The sequence below is a fragment of the Pocillopora verrucosa genome, chromosome 7 (assembly GCF_036669915.1).
Source record: "Pocillopora verrucosa isolate sample1 chromosome 7, ASM3666991v2, whole genome shotgun sequence".
NCBI lineage: Eukaryota > Metazoa > Cnidaria > Anthozoa > Scleractinia > Pocilloporidae > Pocillopora > Pocillopora verrucosa.
In genome coordinates, this window is record NC_089318.1 from 5,209,546 (window position 1) to 5,235,406 (window position 25,861).

Consider the following 25,861-nt stretch of genomic DNA (forward strand, 5'->3'; position numbering starts at 1 on the left):
ATGGTAAAAACTATGCAAGACTTCTTGAGTAGAATTTAAGGAAAACCAAGAGAATAGTGTTTTCCTGTACAGACCCCCCACCCAGTATATAAAACATATTCATAACAATATTACAATTATAGTGCTCTGAATTTAAAAAGGTGAGGTTGTCCTTATTTTAAATGGTGGGCAATCAAAATTCTTGAATTTGGTTGCCCTGATGAATCCTCGGTTGCCTGTTAAAAAACAAACTCCACATATTAAGAACAATGCACAAAAGGAAATCAAGAACACTTGTCTTTCCATGTTTGTTGCAAATATTAGATGTTCCCAAATGTTAGATGGGCCTAGATTCAACAAAAAAAAACTAATACAGGCCAGCAATTTCAGGCAACATTTGATCTCTTTATTTGAATGATAATCTTTCCTACATGTGTTTATGACAAAAATCAGTAATTAAAATGGATTTCCTCAATCTTTAAAATTTAATTGCTAAGCAGTAAATTGTTGTCCAGTTGCAGAAATGAAATGACAGTCCATGAGCTAACTGATTGGTCAAACATATTTGTATGCCTGTAGCCATCATTTATCTTTTATTTACAAAGTAATTAAGAGTGTTAGAGCTCAGAGAGCCAGTCCCTCATGTAAATACATTTGCTTGGAGATATGGGCCCACCATTGCAACACTGGTTGGATACCTGTAATGGGATGAAATATCCATGTCAATGTTGGAAAGTAGACCCTTGTGGTCCCAAGGGGGGAGATAGTTACCTTGAGTTCCTTCCTAGTATTAGCGCACTAAGTAGAGATCTTATACACTACCTGTTATGCACCAGTTTAAGTAAACCCTAAAACATCCCCACCTTGAGTATATCAGCTTTGGAGGGCATTGAGTCATAGGTCTTATGTCTCAAGTGGGTGGGGGATTTGGGTATTTTTGTCTCCTCTCTGCTGGAAAGTGAGGCATTGGTCTGGATCCCAAGGGGAGTGGGGCTTCCCAGACCTGAGTTGAGTTTGTTGTTGGTTCTCCCTTGCTCTGTGGGTATTTCTCTGATTCCTCTGGTTTTCCTCCCTTCACAAAAACCAACATTCCAAATTCCAATTTGAGCTTTGAAACAGTGGACAGGAAGAGCCACTTCATGGAACTTTCACCCCTAAATCCCCTCATCAATATGATGGCAGGTACTATTCCTTTGCAAATTTATGGGGATTCTTTGTATTTTGCTCAAAGAACATGAAAGGAATGGTGAGTTTTTGTTCACATCATTCTCAGATGGTCACAAGATTGTACAAGGAGTGTTTCTCCTCCTGTATTTGTTTCATTGTGCAAAAACCTTATGATTATTTATGATAACATTGCTATGTTACCAGTAAATCAAGTATTAATCAAGCCTTACTGGACAGACGCCACATGGTGTACTCATGAGTCCTGCTGCTGGCAGCAATGGGGCAAGTGCTCTGTAGAGTTTCTTCTGACCATTATCTGATGATCTGCTCGAGCTGTTGTCAACAACCAATGACATTTCTGCCTTTCCATCAAAGACTAGTGTGTTTAAAATTGTTTCAATGTCCCCTTCAGCCAGTTGAACCTACAACAGTAAAAAAAAAAGTTGACACCGTTATGCTAGAACATGACATGGGTAGAGCAATCCTTTTACCTGTTGATTTTCAAGAATTCCAAGTGATTTTAGGGAGTAACAAGAGTTACTCCAGGTAGTAAATATTACTGGCTCCTGGGTTACCCCTTCAAAAGGAGAACACAGCTTCTCAATGAAGTTTACCTTGCTAATCCCTAATTCAGAGATATACTTCCATACATCATAACATGATGAATAAGATGCATTCCTCTTGGCCAGTGGATCTACATTCATTTGTTCAACTTGCAAAGCCTGCAATGAAAAAATACCAATTTTCAACAGAGATATAAATTACAAAATTATTAACAAAATTCCAAAACATCCTCCACTGAAATGCGTGTTGTTGTGTAGTCTTCTCAGCTAAATTCCACATAACTAAGACAGTTTGGTGCAGTTCTGTCCGCAAGGATTTTTTTTATTGGTGGGGGTTGTTCTTTTGAGGGGTGGGAGTTAGAAAATAAACCTACTCTCCCTCTGACAAAATCTGTTGATTTTGCTACCTTGTATGAGATGAAAAATTCTATGTATTAAGGCATGTCAACCTTGGAAGCCATATCCAGCATATTGAGAAATAATTTTAAGACTCTGACACACTAATTATCCTACCCTTTGTTCTAGATACTTGTGACATTGTTGATTGAGCACTTCCACAAATTCTGATTCAAAATCCTGATCACTGTACCAAGCTCCTCCAGTCACTGTTATATCTGGTTCCAAGTTGAATAACATGTATACCTTCTTTCTGGAGGCCTGAAAAGATTGTCATTAAACATGAAACAATATCCACTGAAAAAAAAAACCCTTTTTACCCTAGTTCTTATCACAAAAGAACTAAAGCAGGTTTTCAATGACATTATTTGAGTGGGTTTGTAGAAATATGTCCTCTCTTAACTCACAAATCAAGACTTTTTGGACTTTTGGCATAAAGAATCACTGAAGTGAATGATGTACCAGATATCGGAAAAGAAGCAGGATGAATGAGCACAAACTTGCCCAAAGGCAGCTGTTTCAAGATGTTTGAAAGCCAGAGATGAAGCAAACTGGCATCCATCTTGTCTTTTCTCAACTTGTAGGTAAACAGATGTCTGATAATGACTTTCAACCAAAAACAGTCAATGTTAAATTTTCTTTGGAGAAACTTTGACCATATCAACCTAACCCTTTGACTGCCAGAAGTAATTAGCACATTTATTTAGTTATCCCTACAATATCCATACATTATTCAGCAATCGGGTAATGAAAATACTTAAACTTATTAGGTAGAGTATGTTATCTTGATTCAACACCAAATTCTCATCACCAATTTAAAAGGAAATGTGCAACAGCTTTGGGGGAGAATTAACAATCAGACTGGGGAGGCTAAAAGAGTTAAAAAAAACTGTGCATAACTGAAATGGTTCACCCACATAGAACACAACCACAGTGTGTCACTTTAGTCAACAAAATACCTTGTAATACTTACAGCAACTGATTTAACAGCTTTAATAAGCTTCTTACTTTCCAAATTCTTTACAATCTTGTTAACTTGTGTCATGGGTAGATTACTTTTGAATCTAATGTCCCTGATCCAGATACCTAACAAGTAATGCAACATGAAACAACAGAATTTTATTCCCAGGAGTGATTGAAAAGGAACTTCTCCTCACAATATCACTAAATGCTTAAGCGAAAGGTGATGAGAAGATACTGTATGAATTAACACCAAATTCTCTCAACTAAAATTATAAGAAATACACTGCAGAAAGTGTGGAGAATTAGTGTATTAGATCTTAAAATAGAAAGGAATAACACTTTAACCCCTGAGAAGGATTAGCATCTAATTTCTCCACACAGTATCACCCCTGAATCGCACATTAAGGTCATGAGAATAAAGGAAATGATCACTAAATGAAGAAGCTCTTGAACCCTTTGTCCCTTAAGAGTGACTAGCATCTAATTTCTCCTCACATTATTACCCCTGAATCGCACATTAAGATCATGAGGACAAAGGAAATGATCACCAATGACATATTAAGCTCTTGATTGTTTTAACAAGTTAACAAAAACAAGTTCTCCTTATCAGCACCTTAGCAAATGTATAATAAACAGTATGGAGAGTGTGCATACTGATGCTAGGGTGTGAAGTGTTAAAAGTGATGCCATATAAGAGGTAGCCAGAGCCCTACTACCGGAAATTGGTAAAAAAAAACAACAACAACAACAAAGCAATCAAAGACATTTTCAATTACCTTTTTGATAAAATATGAAAACAAGCAACAGTGTTAAATTAAAATACATGTACCTTTGTTTTGTGCCTCTTCTATGATCTGATAGACAACCTTCTCTTCTAATTCAAATCCTTTAGTTTTCCTGTTGAAGAAAGGTCATAATCTATTATATCGATCTATATAATGTTGATAACTGGTTACAGTTTTAACATCATTCTGAAAGTGAGCTAATATTTCGACCTGATGAAAAACGTATTAGCTCATTTACAAAGTTGGGCAACTCCATAACTTTAGAGATCTTCCTATCCGCTACACTGGGGAAAATTGGAAGAACAGGTGTTTCATTCTGTTCCTGTATCGTTTTCTCACACTCTATTGATCTATAAAAATATTGCTCAGGCAAAGAAAAGAGAAAGTATTACTAAAAGTAACTATTTACAGATTACAGGCTGCGTTTTGCAGATCTCAACCTGTTCTCTCTACGTGGCTAGACATTCAAATCTTCTAATTTTCAGGAACACAATATCTATTTTTGGCCCCAATGTTGTTGGCTTGCGAATGGTGAGCTACCGCTTTCTTTAATTTGCCGCTGTTATTTGGCCTTATTTAATTGGCTCATACCCTTAGGAAATGTGGAAACTGAGAGGTTAAAACTTACGTAGTTGATTGGGCATCTTTATATCTGTATAACAGTTGTGTGCCACTTTTAAGAAGTTCAATCCTACCCTATGGACACAAGTTAGAAAAACAAACTTGAAAATAAACTAACATCTTTAGAAAAATTATGCAGCCCTACAAGTAGACAGAAATTCATCTAGCGAAACTTTTACTTTAATTATTCCATTGAATTACCTTCGAAATAGTTTAGCTTTTCGATGTCAAACATGTCTGTTGAAAATAGGAAATAATAAGGATAAATTCTGAGACTCAGCTGAGCGATACTATGACTCACCATTGAGAGAAGTCTGTTTATGGCTGTGACTCTTTGCTGAGGTGGAATATTTGGCATACCCTGCGAAATAATCTGATCTGTTATTCCTTTAGGATTCTCTTTGCAAAGTTGGACAACTCTCGCTTCTAAATCCACGGCATCTACAGCCTCTTGCTTGATAACAACATCGGCGACCGCCATGTTACTATTTACTTCGTGACCACGCGATGTTGTGGCTTGGAAACCAAGCCTAACGCACGTGCAACTTACTAACCTGCAACTCGGCAAGAACTTTTGCACATCTTTAGTTTTACGGTTCACTTTGTTCCTTTATACCCTAGCCTAGCCGGCTTTTGGTTTAGTTTAGCGCGTCGTTTTCGGATGTAATGGAAGATAGTGACACTTGTCCTTTCTCCCTCGAAGAAGCAAAGTCCTCCTTTCTTCGCACTCTATCAAAACTTGACCCAAAAGATTCTGAAGGTTTTGTTGAATGGATTACGGAACATTGTTCCAATGCATATACCTGTAAACAAAGTGGAGAAAATATTGATTACACTTTTAAATGGGCTGAGAAAAGGTTAAAAAATATTACAAAGGACATAAAAAGGATAATTCCACTTCAAGGAGTCCTGGAGACAGAAAAAATCAGACACCCGGAAGGAGGAAAGGTAAAGATTCCCTGGAAGTAAAAGAGGAGGACTGAACATTGTGATTAAGGAAAAAACAAATCACAATTTTTATATCTCTTGGTTTGTTTATTCACTTCAGGGCCTGGCATGTGAACCTTCAACCACAGTCCATGTAGACTCATTCCTGTACAGTGATGAAGACATCGATAAACTTTGTGATGAAGGGAAAATGAGCCGTAACTACTGTAAACAATGTGGATCTCACAATACAGCCCCATTAAGTATGTAATGTTTAATTGCTATTGATTATTATTTTTATCAATATTTAACCCTTTGACCTCAAAGAGTATGCGAGTAGCATCTAATTTCTCCTCACAATGTCACCCTTGAATCATACATTAGGGTTTCGAGAATAAAGGAAATGATCACAAACTAAAAAGCTCTTGATTGTTAAACAAAGAGTCCTTGTCTGCTACTAAGAAATATGTATGGAAACAGGTATGAAGAATATATATACTGATGCTCGGGTGTAAAGTGTTTATTCACTTTAGACAAAAAAATGACTGAGACAAAGAAACAAATTTGATGCTATTTACTTTTATTTACAAATATTTACTCTGCTACCACTGGTACCTTGGTCATTTGAACACCAATCACTGTGTGGGGAATGAACAATTGTTCAAACTAAATTCAATTGTGTCAATCCACACACAGGACCAAAGCAGGCATGAATGGTAAGGAATTTAGATGAAATTTATATCTCAGTTACTCTAAACAGATTGGTCAGTTTTCTGTAAGTGATCTCTTCTAACAATAATTGCACTGTAGGCACTAAATTGTCAATTGAAGTTGAGTGTGGTTTTCTTTTTACTACATTGGAATTTGTCAAAAGCTTCATTTAATTGGCATAGGGTAAAGTGTTTGGAAATCTGTGGAAATATGTAAGAGCACCTTGCTATTGATAGGTGTCTTGCAAGATGTCAATAATTATTTATATTGTTCTATTTACACAAAAGAGGAATTATTTATTTTATCAATATTGTACTTAAATTACAGCTTTCATCTCCCATTCATCATCACTTGTGCAGTTAAAATTCATTTTTCAAGCAGCCCTCTCTTCCATCGTAACAAATTTTGCGGACAAGTTGTTAGTGGATGTTGGCTCCAGACTGGGTGCTGTACTCTATGGGGCAAGTGTTCTCAGGTGTTTTGTTTTATTATAAGTATGAAGTGAAGAGAGGCACTTAAAAAATATATTTTCTTGCCCAAAAACACAAAACAATTACCCAGCAAGGTCTACAACTTGGGCCTCTCAACTCTAAGTTTAGCATGCTAACCGTTAGTTGGCCACCATGTCTTCCACAAGTATGGTACCCATGATAAATGAAAGGTGTTTGTTTTTTTTCACACAGGCATATCACTTCAGTCCAATAAAGAAGATTGTTGGAGTTGAAATAAACTCAGAGCTGTGTGATTTACAACAGAAAATAGCAGAAAAGTATAGAATGCATGATCGTGTTGAGGTGAGTTTGTTGAACTTAAAAAAATATATACTTTTAGGTAAAGATATGGTAGCATTCACATGCTAGCTTCCACAAAGGCCATGAGATTCACAACCCAATCGCATTATCAGTTACATAGTGTTTTACTCTGAGACTGTATTTTCATTTTAACAATAAGAGTAGACTAATAACTCGATGAAAGGGTTTAACTCAGTGACTCCTAAAGTTAATCCTGACCAGAGAATCAATTTATCAGTCTTCTGGTTGAAGGAGAAGATAACTGCTTTGTTATGGAATTACAATTAACTATTATTTTATTTATAGGAAATTCTTTTGTTGGTACTGAAAATAGAAACAGGTTGACAAAAGTGGCCATTAATTTTACTGCTTATAATAAACTGAAGATCTGAAACAAGCAAAAAATGATCCTACAGTTATAGCTACCAGTAATAGACCACTGGATCTTGCCATTATAGTAAGGTTATATTTAATTTCAGAAAAAAAATTATATATTAGTTATTTAATCAGTCATTCAATCAATCAATTAATCAACTAATTAATCGATCTTATATTTAATAATTTTTTTAATATGAGCATGGTAGAGTAATAGTGCACTGAATTTGTAGGGTACACTACTCTCAATTGTCAAATCCTTGTTTTATTGTTTATTCACCACGTCACAAACTTACTGGTAGTACACTCTCTCCTAAAACCTAAAAAATAACTCCTGACCAATCATCACATCTCATATCAATTTCAACCTAACTGGGAAGGTGGAAGTGTCATGTCACACAACTTCCATTTAATAGTAAATTAAGTGCTGTTAGGCAACCTGCATTAACTAGACTAAGAATCCTGTAATTAAGAAAGATGCATTTGGTGTCTTTTCAGAAATTACTGGTGGATCCTTAAATGCTTATTTCTGCTTTTTGTCATTAGTGTAAATTTAAGTTGTTTCTTTGCAATGTTTTATGAAAGGTACATGCAGGGTTCAAAATAATTTTTGAGCTTTTACCGTGAATTTGTAGGCTTTTGTCAATGCTCATTTTTTTTCCCAGCTGTCAATAATAAATGAGCAGTCAGCACATGTATTACTCTTTTCCTTGAGAAACTTTTTTTTATTTAAAAAATTTATATGTACATGGTGTACCTTAATAGTATACTCATACTCATTGATGTTTCCAAAAAGCTTTTAAAACATTTCTTGGCTGCTTTATCGCCTGATATGAAATGTTCACCATAACAAGACAGCATCTTTTACTTCAGTTTGACAATCAATTAGCATCATATTTTCTATAAAATTCTAACTCTTCGCTGAAAAAATTGCTGGCAAGTGTGCTAAAGGTTCCAGCTGTCGCTGAAAGCTGAATGTTATATTGAACCCTGCACATGATGTGAAATGACAAGCGTTTCCATTTCTCTTAGATTAGATGTGCTGATATCTGTAGTGAGCCAACCCTCTTGGAACAAGGTATCACAATGGTTACATTTCTTGGAAGAACAACTTACAATTTTTTTCACTGATACCAGTAACTGGAAGTAGAAAGAAAGTATGTACTGAGTGGGAGGTCATGATGTAAAGACTAAATGCAAGGAAGTCAGTATATCATGACTGCTGCTCTTTCTCTTTCTCTTTCTCTCTTTCTCTTCTTCTTTCTTCTTTCAGGGCTTTACAGTACCTGAGCATCTTTTTTTCAACCCTGCACACACCATTTTGCCTCATCAGGCTGTGAAATTTCATTGTTCTTTTGTTAAAGTGTCCAAGGGGCCTGTCATATGAGTCATTTGATAGACAAGCCTTTTCCACCCTCAGTTTTACATGGCTTACAAATCTCAATGTCTCTAGCATACATGTATAATACTACATGTTACAATCTAAGTGAATATAAGTACAAGAAACTCGTCAGTAAAAACTAATGAAAAATATTAAATAACTACAATTAGTTTACAGTTAATATTCGGCAAAGTGAAGGGGAATAGTGGTGGATATTTACTGAGCCACAAAGCAGTGAGGTAAATATCTTCCATATATACCACTCAGATACCAAAAAATTGGTTTATTTCTTTCAGTATACCCCCAAAAAATGGTAAGAAATTATAACCCTGATGGATGATTTTGTCACATTGGCTATTCAAAGGGTAATACTGCACCTTCAATGTTATTCACTGTTTTAGTATCTATAAGTAGTTATTTCTAAAATTTCAAAATAATTTTTTTGCAGCTGACATTGTGGTTCTCAACAATGTGTTTGAGTTCTTTTTATCAACGGATCAGCAAATAAGGTAGGAGAAATTAGTATGATCAAAGGATGTGGGTTATTCCACATCCTTTTCAATATGTACTGAGAGAATTTCAGCTGTAGTAAGAGTAAGAGATTCATTTTCTTTTTTGTACAGAACTTGGAGATTCATCCGTGAGCATGTGATTAAACCTGGATGTATTTTAGTCACTGTTCCAAGTCTTGAAGAAGCCACAGAGTTCAACAACAAGGTACATGGTGTTAACACTTAAACTCTCAGAAGTGATTCACATGTAACTTCTCCCTACCATATCCATCCACTATCCAGCAAACATGTAATGAGAATACTCAAATGTATCAGGTGGAAGTTGTTATCTTGATATAATACCAAATTCTTGCAACTAATTCATGAGGAAATGTGCAGCAGTGAGAGGGAAGATGTAACAATCAGATCATGGGAGTTATACGGTTAATTGATATGATTGCCTTTTTTTGCAAACTGTTTGGCTAAATGTTGGGATATCTAATAGACACCCTTAAATTTGGCCAAAAGGTTTGCAAAGAAAACAATCATATAATGTTTTTACCGAGATGAGAGTGGTTTAATTGAAATAATTTTTCTGTTCTCTTACTTCCTATAGCCATGTATGGATGTCAACAGTTGGGTAAAGCCATGCATAGTTAACTATGATGTACCAGAAATTTCTCTTTTAGAAGAAGACTTGGATGAATTACAGAACATTTTCTTTTATCAAGTGAAATGAAAAAAAAATTGTCTGATTTACTGGTACCTGTTGATAATAGGAGTCCTACTACCCTCATGGTTAGTATGCTGGACTCAGAGTTGAGAGGTCTGGGTTTCAGACCTGGTTGGGACATTGTGTTGTGTTCTCTGGCAGAACAATTTACTCCCTGTCCTTCTCCATCCAGGAGTATAAACAGGCACTAGTGAATGGTCAAGGGAACCTGATGAAATGCTGAGGGGTAGCCTTGTAATTGACTGGCATCTCATCCAGGGGGGAGAGATAATACTCCTAGTCACTTCATGTAGAGGGAACCAGGATAAGCTATAGCTGGATAGGCCACTTGGCCTTAGTGCAGACTTTCACTATTGAAGTTATTGTTATTATTTGAATAACAAAATCCAGCTTATAAGTTGACTCTTTTTCCATTCACAATTATTGTGCAAGTCATTTGAGTCACATTTATAATTACTGTTACCTGTCCAAGCAAGAGGAAATGCAAAGGGGAACATTTTGTGTCAAAGGATCTTGAAAACTTTGAAACTTGAGGATTTGGAGAACAAGTTTTAATTTTTATTTTTCATTGGTTAAACTGCATTTTATCAAATTTGTAATGAGTAATCAATAAGCACTTCATGACTGGCCCCAAAAGAAAAATTAATTTTTTTCCCCTGAGACCCTCAAGGTTGCATAAGGTGTTTCACTTTGCCTGAATTTATTTTATTTTGCATTGTTATATCTATGAATTGGTTAATCTCTTTCTCATAAGTTCAACAGCCTGTATACAAAAGATAAATGCAACACTATTTTTTTTTATTATTTGGATCTTATGTTTCATGAAGTCTACAGTAAACACTGAACAGTCTATGCAGTTAAGTTACAGAAATTTTTGTTTCTTTAGTTACACTTAGACTTGCTTGGAACATGAATGATGTCTGACTTTGTAAGGTATGGCATATGTACAGCAAAGAACATTAATTCATAACAGATATGATAAGTAAACACTTTGTATAGCCTAACAAAATTCCAGATGTCTAAAATTTCATTTGCCACACATAAGACATGTACCTCCTAGCAAGGTAACAAGTTAGTGCAGTAGGATTTGTAATATCCTAATGGGAACGCAAATACTTGATTAAAAACACTCCAGAATCACCTCTTAGCAGAACAGTCTCTTTCAAAAGTAATGAAGTAAATGTAATGTAATGAAAGTAATGAAATGAATGGACTTCATGTGGAAACAACAAGTCAGATCACAGCTACTAACAGTGCAATGTGTACAGAATTAATAAATATTGTGGCTCAAAAATTACTCCACACAACCTCTCCCTAACAAAACTAAAGACATGAAAAAAAAGTGTGAAAAATAACCTCTCCTTGGAAGGTTAAGATTGCCTTAGAGTTTGTACTTTATAGCTCTTCAAAATGTTTGAAACACTTCAGAGAAAGTAAGAAAAGCCTTTAACCAGCATTTCAACTGAAGAACTAAAAAAAAAGTGATTAACAATTTTAACCACTGCAACCATGTGCCTACTCAATTGAAGACTGAAAAACAACTTCTCCTTGGGCTAATTAACCAGTTTGCCATCAATTACCCAAAACATCTATTGATAGAGCTACTTTATCTTAGCAGTACCATGATTCAACCGAAGTAAGTTGCCTACTCTTATACAAACTTGACAGGCAAACCCCCTTTTTGTCAAGACAAAAGGATAATTTATAATTGCAGCAAAACCACCTGGCACCCTTGGATGCCACTAAGCCACTGACCTAAGACCCCCTTGAAGAAAATCCTGTCTACACCCAAGATGTAATGATCACTAGATCTTATTTTCAACTTAGCAGGCTATTGGAAGCATGAAAAAATTAAGACTCAGTTTGATCCTCATACATCCTCCTTCTCCAACCCTCGCTCTGTTGTTCATCCTTTTTTGGTCACCATTTGCCCCTCTTTGCCCAATCCTTAGGAGTCCAGTGAAGACAAGTTGGATCAATGCGAACCTTTCTCTTTACCATGGCTCTTCTATGTCCATCAAGAATTTCTTTGGAAAGATTCAGAATATACTGTCCCTTGTAGTAGTGAATGATCCCCAGATGCTGAAGAGTAGAAACAACATCTTCTTTTCTTATACTCGTCATCTCGCAGATATCACTATTGAGAGAAAAAGGAAAAAAATGAGAATTGATTGAAATCCTGTGTGATGTATGGTACAGTCAAACCTCAATTATCTCCACTTGTGGGGACTGGACTGAATAGTCCCGATAATTGAGATTATAAATATTAATAAGCCAAAAATATACCTGAATAACTGAAAGAGAATACAAGTCAGTTAATCAATATTAACCTATGTACAAATTAAAGCACTTTCTCAAATCATTGCTCATAAGATGTGGACAATTACCAAAAGTATTCACAAATAATAAACCGAACAGAAAAGCTTAATAACAACGCTTTACATCTATCAAAAATGCTGACTTAATTCTGTCTGTTGAATGATGTCAACATTGTTTTGTCTTTCCATCTATAATAAACACTTCCTGAAACATTTAACCATTTGGGAGAGCACAAGAAATCAGTTCCAACAGCTGTATCACTAGATTACATCCATGCAACAGGCACTCAGGCTACTATGCATATTTCTGCAGATAATTTCTGATGCCTAGAGCCATTTTTTATGAAGACAGAGAAAAAAATTCCCCTTTTACTTTTCACTATTCCACTGCTACCACAAAATTCAACAAAAACCCTCTATTTTAGGGGAGCTTTTTGAAACTGTTGGTAGTTAGAATTACTTTTAATTTAAAGCATCCATGGCTCTCTTACTTGATTGTAATGGCAGGTGGAGTACCATCCTCTCCAGCCTTCAGTGAAACAAGAATTTCCAGAATGGTTTGTGACCAGTAACTGCGGTATGAAAGCAGTCCCAAATCTGAAAGAGGTTTCTCTGGAGTCCCTGTTTTCCCCTCAAACTTTGAAAGCTCATAGCCTGCAAAGATAAAAAAATGATTAAAAATATCAAGTTTTAAGCAAGTTTGAGCTTTAAAAAAAAATCAAACCCCTACTTTCTTATCTTGCCAGGAACTTTTCAAATGATTTAATCCTTCACATCCTAACAATAGTATGCATATTCTCTGTAATATTCTCTAAGCATTTCATCAAGTGATAACAAGGAGAATTTGTTTCACAATCAACTGCTTCTTTAATTGGTGATCATTTCCTTAATTCTCCTAACCTTAATGCGTGACTTGGGGGTGCTACCATAAGGAGACTTAAGATGCTAATTACCCCTGTACTCTTTGGAGGCAAAGAGTCAACTTACTGAATTCTATGAGAAGCTTGCCATAACCCATTCTCTGATACTGTGGTAGAGTTAAAATGCAGGCCACATTATAATCCTCTGATGACTCTTTCTCCTGTAAAAATCACACAACAGTTACAAGGTCTACACAATAACAAAAGTGTTGAACCTTTGATTATGTACTATATGATTTCTTATGACATTCTCTCCTGTGCTTTCAACATGACAACACTGCTGCAATTCATAAAGGTGATTTAACAGTTCAATCTGCCTGCATACAAAACTCTTTTCTAGCAACATGATACCCTTGAATCAAGCTTAAACTGTTTCAGTAGAGCCTGAATTGTGATAAAAATTTTAAACTTCACAAACTCACAACAGAGTTTAATGTCTGTGGATATAATGTCAAATTCTCTCCCTTTCAACTTTGCAAGCAAACTAATGCCAATTTTTGAATGGAAAAATCTCTATTTGGTGGAAAGCACAATACGTTTTGTTAATGCATGTGATTCCACTGGAGAGAGATCTATACATTGAACAGAGTTGTCTGCCCTTCAAACAACTTAGCCAAGACATTTGTAATGCACTAAGAAGGCCTTTTTTCATTTTTTCAAGCACACCTTCGATTTAACCAAGCACAAACAAGTGTCTGTAAAGGATAGCTTTAATTTTTTCCCAAAAAAATACACCAAAAATCCTTACCTTAGAAAAATATCCCACTATGTGAAAACCAATTGAGTCATATTCAGTCATTACGTAGAACAGGAAAGGATCAGTGTCATAATACAATGTTTTGTGATCCAGGAACATCTTAGCCAGGAGACACAAATTTTGGGCATACATCTACAACAAAAACAAACAAAAATCACAACGTACACAGGCATCTATAGCTGGAAATTTCCCATGAAAACCCCTTGGTGTTAAACTAATTCACCTGCCCAGCATAACAGCTGATTATTTGGAATGCTTCTAACCTTCAATTGACCTTAAGTCAAACACCGATCAGTAGTGACCCTACCTACTTTGTTGGCATCCCCTTCCTACCCCGTTTTGCCACAGTCACAAAGGCACAGCATGGTATTGAGAGGTAGGATGTAACTGTGGACTCCATGTCAAGAGATCCAGGTTTGAGACCTCCCTGGGTCAATATGCAAAGTATTCTTGGGCAAAACACTTTACTTGAAGAGTGCCTCTCCAACCAAGTTGCATGAATGAGCAGGAGCAAATTGTCAGAGAAGCCCAATTAAATGTTACAGGGTAACCTTGCAATGGCCAAGCATTCCATTTCTGGAAGGGGGTGGGGTGGGGGAGTAGTGACACCTCTAGTGGCTTCATGCTAAGGATACCAGAATACACTCTGGCTGAGTGGGCTACTTAGCTCAAGCACAGACTTAACGCACTTTAAATTGCAGAGGTTTACAGTTGATTTATATTTTCTACATGCCCACATCTTAGGTGGTTGAAGAAGCTGATGATACCCTTAAGTCTTATTCATTACACTTAGTGCATTCCAGCCATAGAATACTGCTGCCCCCAAACATGAGAAAATGTGAGTTAGAAAAGGAGATTTCCCTTTTCACTGTTCAATGCCAAAGTTATGTGCCCAGAGAGAGGGAGAGAAACATGACACATACCTTGTTCTTTCTTCCATCAATCTCAAAGAAGGATACTGATCCTTTTCTATAAATTTCATTTCCTGGAGGGTGACGCAACTTACACTTTTCCTGCAAGTTAAGGGCAAGTGACCATCAAAATAAAGTTGCAATGCACTTTTACGCATATCACATGATCCTAGTGAACCTCACATCCACTCCACATCACTGGAACAGTAATGAAAAGGGAAGGAATGATGAAGTCAGAATTGTTATAATTGTTATCACTTTTATCATTTGATCATTATCAATGCTATAATTATCATTATCATCAGGGTAACCCCAATCAATAATTTTGAATTCTCAAATGTACTCTGAAGATTTTTATTACAAATTGTTTAGCAGAGCCTTTAGAAAGAAAAGGCTTACAATGTGATAAATAATAAATGCACCTAATAGAAACTCTTCACTGCAAACATAATCTTCACCCTTTCATACCTTGTGTCTTTTTAGACAATGGAAGCTCTTGATGTACTTCAGGCAAAATTCGCAAAGGTAAACTACAGGTTCCAAGGTAAGTTCTTGTGGGTAAGGTGAGAAATACCAAGGCTTAATTCGAAATTTACCCAGTTGAACCATTTTGATATTCTTCATCCTTGTTACAATATCATCATGGCTACGATCTTGAACCATACTTCCTGTCTGCCGCATACTTCCTGTCTTAGGTGGGGTGCTTGGCAAGTCCTTTGGACTATCCTGTGAATCAATCTTTGGGGGAAAAAAAGAGAGTTTCATAATGTAGCAATTAAGAAACAGGGAAAAAGTTCACCAGGATTGAATTGGTTTGGAATATATTGACTGTGCTCTGAGATTGTTCTTGAAAACTCCTGCAAGGTGACTTAAAAATCAATCACTGCTTGGTCACCTTGTTCTTTCCCATTCCTGAAATCTACTTATCATAAATGTTTTTTTTCCTTCCCCTTTTTTCTTTTTATAACTAATTTACAAGGAAATGTGAAGCAGCTAGAGGGGAGAATTAACAACCAGATCTTGGGGGTTAAAGGTTTAATTTTTTTCATGGGCTGCTACTAAAGTTCACTTTCAAGGTTTGATCTGATTAACCAATATGATGGATTTGGTTCAGCTTTCACATCAGTAAATTAAGAATGAATTTGCTCAGTAAAATGGGAGTGTCCATGTGTCACCAAAACCAGTGTTGGCTAACTCCTGCAGGTTATAACATCAACTATCATCTAAATATAATCTCATTAATTTAACTGTAGCAATTTCTGCCGCAGTTAAAAGCAAGATTTATATATCTACAGAGCTCCCTAGTATTCAACAGGAGTTAACCCTTCCACTCTCAATATCTCATTAGTAATTCTCCTTACTGTCAGCCATACAATTCTTGAGATGTAAGTTCATAGATTTTGGTATTGGATCAACTAAGAATCCTCTAACTAATATTTGTCTTTATTCTCATCACTTGTCTGCTTGATATAGGAGTTAAATGGTTTATGAGGAGAATAGAATGTAAGCTTTATTTTCCATATTCCGTAGTTTTTTACCTCATCACTCGACTTGTCCATGGCATTAGCTTTCCTTTTACGCCCCACAGGTGCTTTAGGTCGGCCAGACCCCACACCATTCACCAGTTCCCTGTCAGGTGAACAAGGCCTGGAACCAGCTCCTTTATTAATCTTCTTGGTGTCCTCTTTCTTTGGCATTTGAAGCCTGTTCAGATCCAGTCTCTCTTCTTCAACCCATTCATCAAGCCTTTTATTGACTAAAACACACACAAAAGAATTAGTAAAACAAGAGACTCTTGTCTTCTGAAAGCTTAGGCTCTCCTGAGCAGGACTTAATTTTGCAGTTGAAGTGTCGATGTCACAGTAGTCCTCATCCTCATTAATGTAAATTCATACTTCAGTGAAAACAAACAATGTGATCCTTGAACTAAATTATCAAAGAAAATCCCTTTATAACTTTGATTAACATTCTACTTCAAGTTTGAATAAGAAAACTTTAATTTCAAGGACCTTGTCCAAGCTCTCTCAACTACCTCAAGTAATGTGGTCTCTCTTAATACACCAAGCGGACCTATCTTTAGGGAAGCAAGAGTTCATGGGATTGAAAATCCTCTATCCGCCATCTTGAATTTTCAAAGATAAGAAATTTCAAACTTATTTAGATTTACACTGCCAGTTCTTTACAAAAATAAACAAAAAACAAGTTCGATGATACAATTTAATGAGAAACAACGAGTTTAAGTCCTTCCTGGGTCGAACAAAAAAATTCAGAAGTCCTTCTCACTGTAGAAGCAAAGAGCCCGCGAAATAATACTACACCTTTTTTTTAACAATACACAAATTATTTCGTACTCACAGTCGATATAATGCACATAATAGTGAGTGGAACCATTTGGCATTTCTCTCTTGCTTAGTATTTCAGCCAAAGCTACGGAAAAAAAGATAGTTTGTGGGCATAAGAACAATAACTTACGGCCCTACTTACACATGCGTTCCACGTCTAAAAGAAAATTACTTACGCCATTCGTCAGAACCACTCATTTTTACCGGCATTCTACAGCCTTCTAGCACCTCCATCTACAAGAAATAACAATTTTTAAGATCACGTGAATATCTTTGAGAGATTGATCGCTATATACATGTAAAATTATTAATCTTTCTGTACCGAACTTTCACCGTTTGCCTCCGCCATCTTTGATTCCTATCTTGTCGCCATTATAGTACGACGATGTCTTATAACGAACTTTTCCGTTGAATCATCGAAAGAACGGATATGGCCGATCTTATATCGACTGATCTCTCAACCGCTAAGCTAGGCTCAGGCTTCCACGGTCACTGTTATGTCACCAAATCTTGATGTTGCGATCCTGTTTCAAGTTATGATGAAATAGGCATTCGTTTTTGGAAATAAATTTAGAATAGCTCTTCAAAATTTCATTGATGAGGCTGCGGTTTCTAGAAAGCCGAAAAATTCTTACAGCGGGTTGTGGACGTGACAATATCGTTTGATTTACTAATTACATGGTGAATAGCTTCCAATTCACTAACAAATTTTTCTTTTTTAAATATCGATGATATCTGCTCTGGGAATCCAGAACAATCTCTTTAAGATGCGCCTCAACACGTCTCCAGCCTGTCTTTGAGTAGCGTGACACAAGTCACGCTTTAAGTTACTCGGGGAAAAAGTTGAAAAGATGATTTGGTTTAAATTTGAAACTACTTCCTTCAAGAAATAATTTAGTTGAACTAAAAATAAAATTTCCTGCTGTCTACCCAACTGGAAAAAGGACATAATTGAAAAGATTTTTGTTAATTAAAATGTACATAAATTTATTTCGGAAAGTGCAAGTTCGAACTTGCGACCTTATGCTAAACGGAAGTGACATCATACGCTAATTTTGTTGACTTACTACGCGCTACAATTAACACAGCGAAAGCTATTTAAGACATAAAACTGCTCTGTCATACAGAATCAATTGCACATGACTTTCAATCATGTGCAAAACGGGGCCTTTTATCATCCTGGTACTAAAATATCGCACGCCTGTAAAGCAGTGAATTAAGTAAAATACACGGGAAAAAAAACTATCATCGATGATGTCTTTTGGCGCCGAAGCTGACTTACACAGGAAGAGACGGAGAATATGCGAGGTCAAAGTGATTAGTCTCAGAGAACTTTGCAGGGCTGTGATTATAAAAAACACAGGATTGCGACGACTTCGAAAAGCGCGTAAAAAACTGCCTCTGCCGCAACATTTAATTGACTTTTTAACATCGGATTTCAGCTTCCGAGAGTTCGAGGCACAAAGCTTAAATCTCTCCAGAGATATGCGGGTCCATTGTATCTATCCAACTAGGAGTTTGTTGGATAATTCCAAGGTTCTGCTAAAGTGCATCAACGCCAAGACTTTCAATTCTTCAAGTTCTTCTCGTCTCCTTAAAAGATGGGCCGAAATTCGCCACAAGAACATCATGCGAGTGTTGGTTTTGTTCAGGGAACGAGAAACTATAGGGGTCGTCCTAGAGCCATTTTCACCGAGTCTCTACGATCTGGTCCACAAATATCGCAGGGCTGGGGTAAAATTTTCCGAGGAACTTTTGTGGAAGATGCTGCATCAAATCTGCGATGCCTTGTGGTATTTACAAAGATGTCAGATTGTGCACACGGAGATTCAAAGCAAGACGTTGTCTCTTTCGAAATCAGGAGATATTTTGCTTCACAATCTCCTTATTTACACTCCTAGTGAGACAGAGCTTAATGTATGCGTTGATGGTAAATATTCTTTTCACGGGATCTATGTTGCTCCGGAGAAAATTCGAGGAGAGAGATATTCGAGCAAACAAGACGCTTGGGCGCTGGGATGCGTTGCTTTCGAAATGGTTTTCTTGGAACCAGCGTTTCCGCTGCGACCGGGTGGAAATATTTTTGAAACTTTGAATAACATCGTTCATGGGGTTTCACCTACAACACTCGATGAAGCAGACAAAAACAGATCCGACACAGGGGATTTAATTCGTTCTTGTTTGATGCCCGATCCATGGTTGAGGCCATCGATCGAAGATCTATTTCATTTTACAAGAGAGCGAATGCGACAAACACGACCAAATTAGACCAATATTTTCAACACAAAAAAAATTCCTTCGCGCTTGACTAGCTACGCAGTTTTACATGCAAATGAAGCTGTTTTAGCTCTGTATCAGCAGTTATGCTGATTTCTCTTTTTTTCTAAATAACAGAAGAACGCATAATTTTTTTTAACCACAAATGCGGGCAGTGGTTGAGAAACCACAGGTGCGGTTTACAGGTGACACAACAAACGTCACGTCCCACAACATCCTTAGCCCACCGTCGTGACCTTCAGAGTCACGGTTGAACTAAGTTTAGAATTTACTTAGTTAAGGCGGAGGAGGCACAGTGCTTGCCCAAAGAAGATTAACCATACCAGCTTAGGCTCACATGTGACGCTTCTTGGCCACAGAGGTTCCTAAATTTGAAAGAAAATTTTTTGCGACGTGTTTCAACACTGCTAGTAGTTGAAGAAAATTAAAAGGGTTTTCTGAAACATTCTCCTAAATCAAAATTTTCCAGAGAATCTATGAAATAGAGATTTTTAAATTTTAAACATTAAGGAAATTAACTAGTTTTGTTAATCAGTAGATTAATAGTGGATGAAAAGACTACTGTTTTTATTTAGTACCTATGGTTTGAGTTGTATCCAAAAAAGGTGTTAATCTTCACGCTGGCGTGATTCATTGCAGAAGGAGCAAAAAACAAATTTTGTATTTTTTCGCTTAGTCCCCTCAGATTCTAAAATTTGTACCCAGAAATGATAGGAAGTTGTAAAAATTTGCAAATAATGTTGTATAAATATTTTGTGAATAGCCGTTAATATAATATACGAATTTCGTGCACGCAACGTTAAATGAACATTTGCGCTCAGCTTTAAATTTCCCTTTTAATTAACCTTGTGAAGAGGATAAAAGAATCTTAAAGCTCAGAAGTAAATAGTTCGCCATATCCTTACAACTTTTGCGAGTCTAAGGTCTGTAAGGGCCAGTTCTTTCAATACAGTTAAAGCGTTGTTTAGCTAAATTGAGTTCTAAACCATTATTTATAATGCAAAAAGTTTTACCTTGAAATAAAGAGATATATTTTGTCGATAAACGGCGTCTAGTGAGCTTAAAGTTAGCATTGGAAACATTTTTCTACTTCAAATACCCCTTTATTATTATTACATCTCGAGGTCTACTGATGTACAAAAGTACGGCCTACTTAACACCTCGTTTGAATAATCAGCCTCAAAGTTTTTTTTTTTTTTTGGGATTTACGTGCCCTTTAATTCAAATCCTTTTAAAAAACCATATTAGTACGATTCAATTCAGTTTTGTACATTATCTCTTGCTAGTCTTGCTACGCGTAGCATTTATGAATTTCCAGTAGTTTTTATAACGCTAGATGCAGTCATGAAAAATTTTATACAACGCCATTTTGTCAATAAAATGTCACCTTTCCAGCTATTTGTTGCGGTAAGCTTGTCTTCGTCCAGAATAATGATTCCATTCTGAGTCTGGCAAATTTCAATCTGTCTCCATGGTATAGGAACGATTCATTTATGCAACATTTCCACCTTGATCAGTAAGACAGACCTTTCATACGTCTCCGGGTAAAAGTTGTTGTGCGTATTTTGTCATGAAGGCAGTACCATAGCAGGCCTGCCTCAGGCTATGCACCCCTGTTCTCCTATAATTCTTTATTCAGAATCTCTCCGCTGCTCTACTTGCTACCGATCTCATGTTGCCGTAGACTTTTGAAGGTGGACTCCCTGGAGAAGATACAACAGAGCAATTTAACCCCTGAACTCCAAGAAGTTATAAAAATGTAACTTCTCCCTAGAATATCGTTACATCCAGCAGACAGGTAATGAGAATCCTCAAACTTATCAGGTAGAAGTTGTTTCCTTGATCTAACACCAAATCCTCGTAACTTTTTTAACCAGGAAATGTGTGACGGCTAAAGAGCGAATCAGGGCCTGTTTACATGGAGGTGGGGGACCCCAGGTAAGTGGGGTAACCCGCCTGTCCATATAATTTTTTATTTTATTTTGATCACGTTTACAAGATAGGTGAGGTGACCCGCCTAGGCCTAACCCTGTCAGCCGGGGTGACAATTTGCCATTTAAACGTGTCAAGGTGGGGAAACCCGCCTAGCCGGGGTCGTGTTCATGGCAAAAAGCTCAATAGCGAAACATGTATGTTTCAGAACTTTGTACATTTCCTAGCCGTCTCTAGGCAGAAATCACCAGAAAACGCAACGGACACACAAGGAGTGTAAAATGTTCACATTTCGGAATATTTAGCATTGTAAATCGACCATATTTGGTTTCCCAAACTATTCCGCATAACGTATTAAGTCAACAGTTCCTCGCGAACCCAAACACCGCGTAACACAACGCGTGACGCTTTCATGATAAAATATAAATGTGTCCGAGAATTAATCTTTCGTCTTTTTCGAGATGTGAGCTTGGGATGCTTCTGCTCAAACTCCTTAATTGCAAGCGCAACAACAACCTCAAGAAACCTCACCCCAGCACCCCGAGGCTGTAAGATTACATGTAAACGCGGTTTATTTTTCGACCACGGCTAGGCGGGTTACCTCACCTACCTGGGGTCCCCCACCTCCATGTAAACAGGCCCTTAGCAATCAGATCTTGGAAATTAAGAGGTTTAATGTAATAAATAAAAGGTCAGTTACAATGATTTTTCTTCACTCCAGTTTAGAGACTGCTGGAGCAGTCGTGGCTTGTTTTCTCGCGTTCTCCCGCGCTTCCAGTAGTTTGCTAATTTTTGTGTAGAGTTTTCATTATCTCCCTGTCATATTTTTCCTTCTTTTTGATTAGCCATCGTAATTACAGTAGTTTTGGTTATAAGAGTCAATCGGAAACGCGACTTAATATTCAGGGTCTAATTGTTGCGTAAATAAAAAAGAAACTGTGATCAACAGGGGTGATCAAAACTTACCTAAAATCAAACTGCATATAGCTGTTCGGGCAATTTTGATGTTCTGAAACGATCCTAATATGTGGATTTTTCTGAAAAATGAAAAACATTAATTTATTAATCTGCTTCGTTATTTCTCATTTTTATGAACACAATTTAAGTCACTACCTGAAACCAAACACGGGTTGCCAAAAAAATTGGTAACTTTGGCTGCAAGTTAAGTTGCAAAAATATTTTCCAGTCATCATGGTAACAAAAACAGTTACAATTTGAAGCACAGGATGGACTCCTGTATTTATGGACCACAAGACTTGTAATGTTGTAACACTTGACCATGATGAGACTAAGTCTAATGAGGCCTAATTAATGATAAAAAGACTTACGAGTCAGCCAAGATGATTCTGGTCTTAGATACATTTTCTATGGTGAACTTTGTCCTGCCTCCTTTTCCCGCGATGCGCCCAATGGCTCTCGAAAGATGATCTCCCTTCAGTGGCTTCACTATGAACAGTAAAAAGACACAGGTTAAAATAAGATGGGGTTCATGAAGTTAACATTTATACATTGCAGTTTCCCTCTTGACCCTTTACTTCTCATGAGTGACCAAGACAGAATTTCTCCTTACAATATCATTACAACATCAAGCAGACAAGTGATGAGAATAAAGAAAAATATCAATTAGATTATAAGTTGATCCAGTCCCAAATTCTCCAAACTAACATCACAAGAACTGTATAGCAGACAGTAAGGAGAATTACTGATGAGATCTTGAAAGTTAAAGGGTTAAATGTAAGAGTGACCCACTTGACCAGCTTCCCTGCACTAAATCCTTGTTCATTCTTCAGCAAAGGATTCCATCAAAAGACCCAAGAAAACTCAATCAAATCTGGTCTGTTTCCCATCTGTTCTCTGCTTCCTTCATAATCATAATTACCATAGACCAATAAAAACAATCCTAAGTGATCCTACATACCATCAGCTATCTCAAATGTCTCCAGAAACAGGTCATCTAACCTGACCAATGCCAAGGCATCCTGCAAGTAGTATTCAGATGAAGATTTCAGTTGGGGAAAGACTAGCTAATGGTAAGAGGGATAGATGTACCAAGCCTTGAGCAGTGGGGGGAAATACCCTTTGCCAGCAACCAATGCTGAGGTGAAATGTTCTTCTAGTATATACTATAACAATTTAAGAATTTGTTCATGCTTAGCATGCATATATCGAGTTATGGATGCTCGCGGGAAGTTTGGAGAGCACGAAAAATACATAAGAGTAGCTCAAGGCCCAGCCGAGAGCAACCCTAACTTTTTGAGTGCTCTCCAAACTTCCCAAGTGCATTCATAACTCAATATACACACAGCTAAAAGCATGAACAAATTCTTTTATAACACAGCAACAATGAAAAAAAATGCTCATGTCATCTTATTTAAGATTTTGTTCATAGTGGCTCAATAGGACTTACATAGGGCAAGCGTGCATGCTATGTTATAAAAGATAATATGGCACAAAAAGATGATTTTCAATAATTTATCCCTATAACGATTACCATATAACTGACACTGAGGTGAAAAGTTCTTTTAGTATCTACTAAAACAACGAGATAATATGGCACAAGATATTATTTTGAATCATTTATCCTTGTAATGCTTTCCACATTTTCAGAAACGAAATTCGCAAGTTACTCCAAGGTGAATAGCACAGTATATTCAGAGTTTGGGTAGCTAAACAGAGAGCATCCACAACACTATCCACTGTTGTAGTATATACTTTTTGCATATATTGTTTGTTAACCCTTTAACTCCCATGAGTGACCAAGACATAATTTCTCCTTACAATATCAATAAAATATCAACCAGACAAGAGAAATGAATAAAGAAAAATATCAATTTGAGAATAATAAGTTGATCCAATATTAAATTCTCTAAACTAATATTAAAAGAATTGTATGATTGACAGTAAGGAGAATTACAAATTTGATCTGGGAGTTAAGGGGTTAATATGGCGTAGCTTTCAGGAAGAACCCCCAAAATGTATGGACTTGAGGTGGTAGATCTATTACCTGTACTCAGATCTTGGGAATCTTGAGGGAGTGAGGATATTGCAGTGAGTGTAGACATCTCTACTTTCACCCTACTTATTACTGCGTTAGAGATGGAGTTTAATTCCTTTCCCAAGTGGTTCTCAGGATGCGTTATTGCTGTCACAGAGTCTCCAGAAAATCTGAGCCCACTGTCAAGAAGACCAGCTAGGCATCAGAAATGATGACAGACTCTCACAATTAGCATGGCAGAAGTCATCATCAAACCACCAGTAATCAATAGCCATATTCTCCATAAAACAGTGCTAACATTTTGTCCCAATGGTCACGAAAATAATGACGTTCCGGACAAACGATGAGAAAATGAACTCACCTCAACTTCAAATCCAAGTAGAAAAGCTTGAACGAAATCTGCTGCTTTCTGAATGGCACCGATATCCTGAGTGTCTTTTGAAGTCTACGACATGAGATATCATATTTCGATCACTCTTCGTTCGACCAGGACGATTCTGGACGGTATAGTAAATCATTGAGTAGGATACCGTTACCACAAAGCAAAGAAGTACTCATTAGAAATCAGCGACAAAACTTCTAATAAAAGTACGTTTGTAAGATATGTTATAAAAAGTAACAATCTTACCCTTATTTCTACTTTTCTTGCACTCAAATTAAAGCGAATCTGGAGCTTCAACTGCTCGACAATCGGGGTGAAAATTTTCATCCAGCTTTCTTTCAAAGGTGTATATCTGTGTGGGGGAACAGGTATTTTTCTAGTCTCTGTCTTTCCACCCTACGAGGGAAAATCCGATGATTTGTATTAAAACTCGAGACTTCATTCAAAAGAAGACGAACGCCATCAAAGTTTACCATTAATTTTTCAGCCTTCGCTGGCGGGAAGCTGGGTCTTTTCGATTCATCGCTAGTATCCATGTCTTCTTCTTGTTGTCTCTTCCGCTTTCTTTTCACTGGAACAGCCTTAAAGGGCTCATCTTCAGTGGCTTCGCCGGTCATCTTTTCACTCGATTCTTCCGCCATTTTGTTTCCCCACGTGTGTGTCGCAATCGTATGCAATGGCACTATTTCGTTCCCAGGTCTCTTGACCGAGACCCATTCTTTTACTCGAGCTGACTAAACGCTAATAGTTAGAAACTCTAGACGAGGAACAATTCACCCTATCAACTCAGTTAATAGAACCAAATTATCTTATTCAACTTAATTAGGTTTCCTCCTTTCGCAACATTAAAAATAAGAGCTGTTTTTTTTTTTCCTTATGAGAGAGTGGCGTGTCAATTCTGCTGATGTAGATAATTTACGCTTTAATTCGAGATGAAAAAACACCCCTTTATAGAACTTGTTATACATTGCTGACTGATGGAGATTTTGGGCCCTGTATGACCCTGTGCGATATAAGTTCTGTTAAAGTTAAAGAAAATGCACACCAAATATCAATGATAGTCCTTGTACTGGAAGGTCCTCAGATTTCGTGACATGGTTAATAAAAAGAGCTTACTGTAACCAAGCGTGTGGTTAAAAAGAAT

At 36.9% G+C, this 25,861-nt stretch overlaps 5 protein-coding genes across 5 annotated transcripts; 2 read left to right on the top strand and 3 right to left on the bottom strand.

Moving 5' to 3' along the window:
- Nucleotides 1-141: 141 nt before the first annotated feature.
- On the bottom strand, nt 142-4,979 carry LOC131782682 (DNA-directed RNA polymerase III subunit RPC6-like). Its single transcript, XM_059099424.2, has 8 exons — nt 4,776-4,979; nt 4,482-4,549; nt 3,898-3,965; nt 3,079-3,191; nt 2,223-2,366; nt 1,761-1,868; nt 1,377-1,568; nt 142-677 (listed from the first exon to the last, which is right to left on the bottom strand). The coding sequence occupies exons 1-8, from the start codon at nt 4,953-4,955 to the stop codon at nt 597-599; spliced, it is 954 nt and encodes a 317-aa protein (XP_058955407.1). The 5' UTR covers nt 4,956-4,979; the 3' UTR covers nt 142-596.
- A 47-nt stretch (nt 4,980-5,026) lies between these two features.
- Nucleotides 5,027-10,516, top strand: LOC131782684 (uncharacterized). Its single transcript, XM_059099426.2, has 8 exons — nt 5,027-5,422; nt 5,523-5,664; nt 6,440-6,573; nt 6,796-6,906; nt 8,311-8,356; nt 9,108-9,168; nt 9,283-9,376; nt 9,767-10,516. The coding sequence occupies exons 1-8, from the start codon at nt 5,141-5,143 to the stop codon at nt 9,887-9,889; spliced, it is 993 nt and encodes a 330-aa protein (XP_058955409.2). The 5' UTR covers nt 5,027-5,140; the 3' UTR covers nt 9,890-10,516.
- A 144-nt stretch (nt 10,517-10,660) lies between these two features.
- Nucleotides 10,661-17,730, bottom strand: LOC131782683 (histone acetyltransferase KAT5-like). The gene is made up of 10 exons (XM_059099425.2): nt 17,454-17,730; nt 17,308-17,365; nt 17,145-17,216; nt 16,328-16,545; nt 15,258-15,527; nt 14,802-14,891; nt 13,870-14,010; nt 13,189-13,282; nt 12,693-12,855; nt 10,661-12,020 (listed from the first exon to the last, which is right to left on the bottom strand). The coding sequence occupies exons 1-10, from the start codon at nt 17,478-17,480 to the stop codon at nt 11,804-11,806; spliced, it is 1,350 nt and encodes a 449-aa protein (XP_058955408.1). The 5' UTR covers nt 17,481-17,730; the 3' UTR covers nt 10,661-11,803.
- Nucleotides 17,731-18,215: 485 nt separating this feature from the next.
- LOC131789768 (uncharacterized) lies at nt 18,216-20,453 on the top strand. Its single transcript, XM_059106936.2, has one exon. The coding sequence runs from the start codon at nt 18,383-18,385 to the stop codon at nt 19,397-19,399; it is 1,017 nt and encodes a 338-aa protein (XP_058962919.1). The 5' UTR covers nt 18,216-18,382; the 3' UTR covers nt 19,400-20,453.
- Nucleotides 20,454-20,585: 132 nt separating this feature from the next.
- LOC131789774 (RNA-binding protein pno1-like) lies at nt 20,586-25,363 on the bottom strand. Its single transcript, XM_059106943.2, has 7 exons — nt 25,191-25,363; nt 24,964-25,113; nt 24,697-24,780; nt 23,259-23,319; nt 22,669-22,786; nt 22,307-22,377; nt 20,586-21,111 (listed from the first exon to the last, which is right to left on the bottom strand). Exons 1-7 carry the CDS (start codon nt 25,356-25,358, stop codon nt 21,044-21,046), a joined length of 720 nt encoding a protein of 239 aa, XP_058962926.1. The 5' UTR covers nt 25,359-25,363; the 3' UTR covers nt 20,586-21,043.
- Nucleotides 25,364-25,861: the final 498 nt, after the last annotated feature.

Excerpts from the sequence above, each read along its gene's own strand:
- LOC131782682 (XM_059099424.2), bottom strand. The coding sequence starts at position 4,955 with ATGGCGGTCGCCGATGTTGTTATCAAGCAAGAGGCTGTAGATGCCGTG. Across the intron at positions 3,966-4,481 it reads AAAGATGCCCAATCAACTAC|GAAAACTAAAGGATTTGAAT; the intron begins GTAAGTTTTAAC and ends TTTCTTCAACAG. Across the intron at positions 2,367-3,078 it reads AAGCTGTTAAATCAGTTGCT|GCCTCCAGAAAGAAGGTATA; the intron begins GTAAGTATTACA and ends CAATCTTTTCAG.
- LOC131782684 (XM_059099426.2), top strand. The coding sequence starts at position 5,141 with ATGGAAGATAGTGACACTTGTCCTTTCTCCCTCGAAGAAGCAAAGTCC. Across the intron at positions 5,423-5,522 it reads GACACCCGGAAGGAGGAAAG|GGCCTGGCATGTGAACCTTC; the intron begins GTAAAGATTCCC and ends TATTCACTTCAG. Across the intron at positions 8,357-9,107 it reads GCCAACCCTCTTGGAACAAG|CTGACATTGTGGTTCTCAAC; the intron begins GTATCACAATGG and ends ATTTTTTTGCAG.
- LOC131782683 (XM_059099425.2), bottom strand. The coding sequence starts at position 17,480 with ATGGCGGAGGCAAACGGTGAAAGTTCG. Across the intron at positions 16,546-17,144 it reads TTATGTGCATTATATCGACT|TCAATAAAAGGCTTGATGAA; the intron begins GTGAGTACGAAA and ends TGTGTGTTTTAG. Across the intron at positions 15,528-16,327 it reads TGGACAAGTCGAGTGATGAG|ATTGATTCACAGGATAGTCC; the intron begins GTAAAAAACTAC and ends TTTCCCCCAAAG.
- LOC131789768 (XM_059106936.2), top strand. The coding sequence starts at position 18,383 with ATGATGTCTTTTGGCGCCGAAGCTGACTTACACAGGAAGAGACGGAGA.
- LOC131789774 (XM_059106943.2), bottom strand. The coding sequence starts at position 25,358 with ATGGCGGAAGAATCGAGTGAAAAGATGACCGGCGAAGCCACTGAAGAT. Across the intron at positions 22,787-23,258 it reads GACATTTGAGATAGCTGATG|TGAAGCCACTGAAGGGAGAT; the intron begins GTATGTAGGATC and ends TACTGTTCATAG. Across the intron at positions 22,378-22,668 it reads AGAATCATCTTGGCTGACTC|AAAAATCCACATATTAGGAT; the intron begins GTAAGTCTTTTT and ends TTCATTTTTCAG.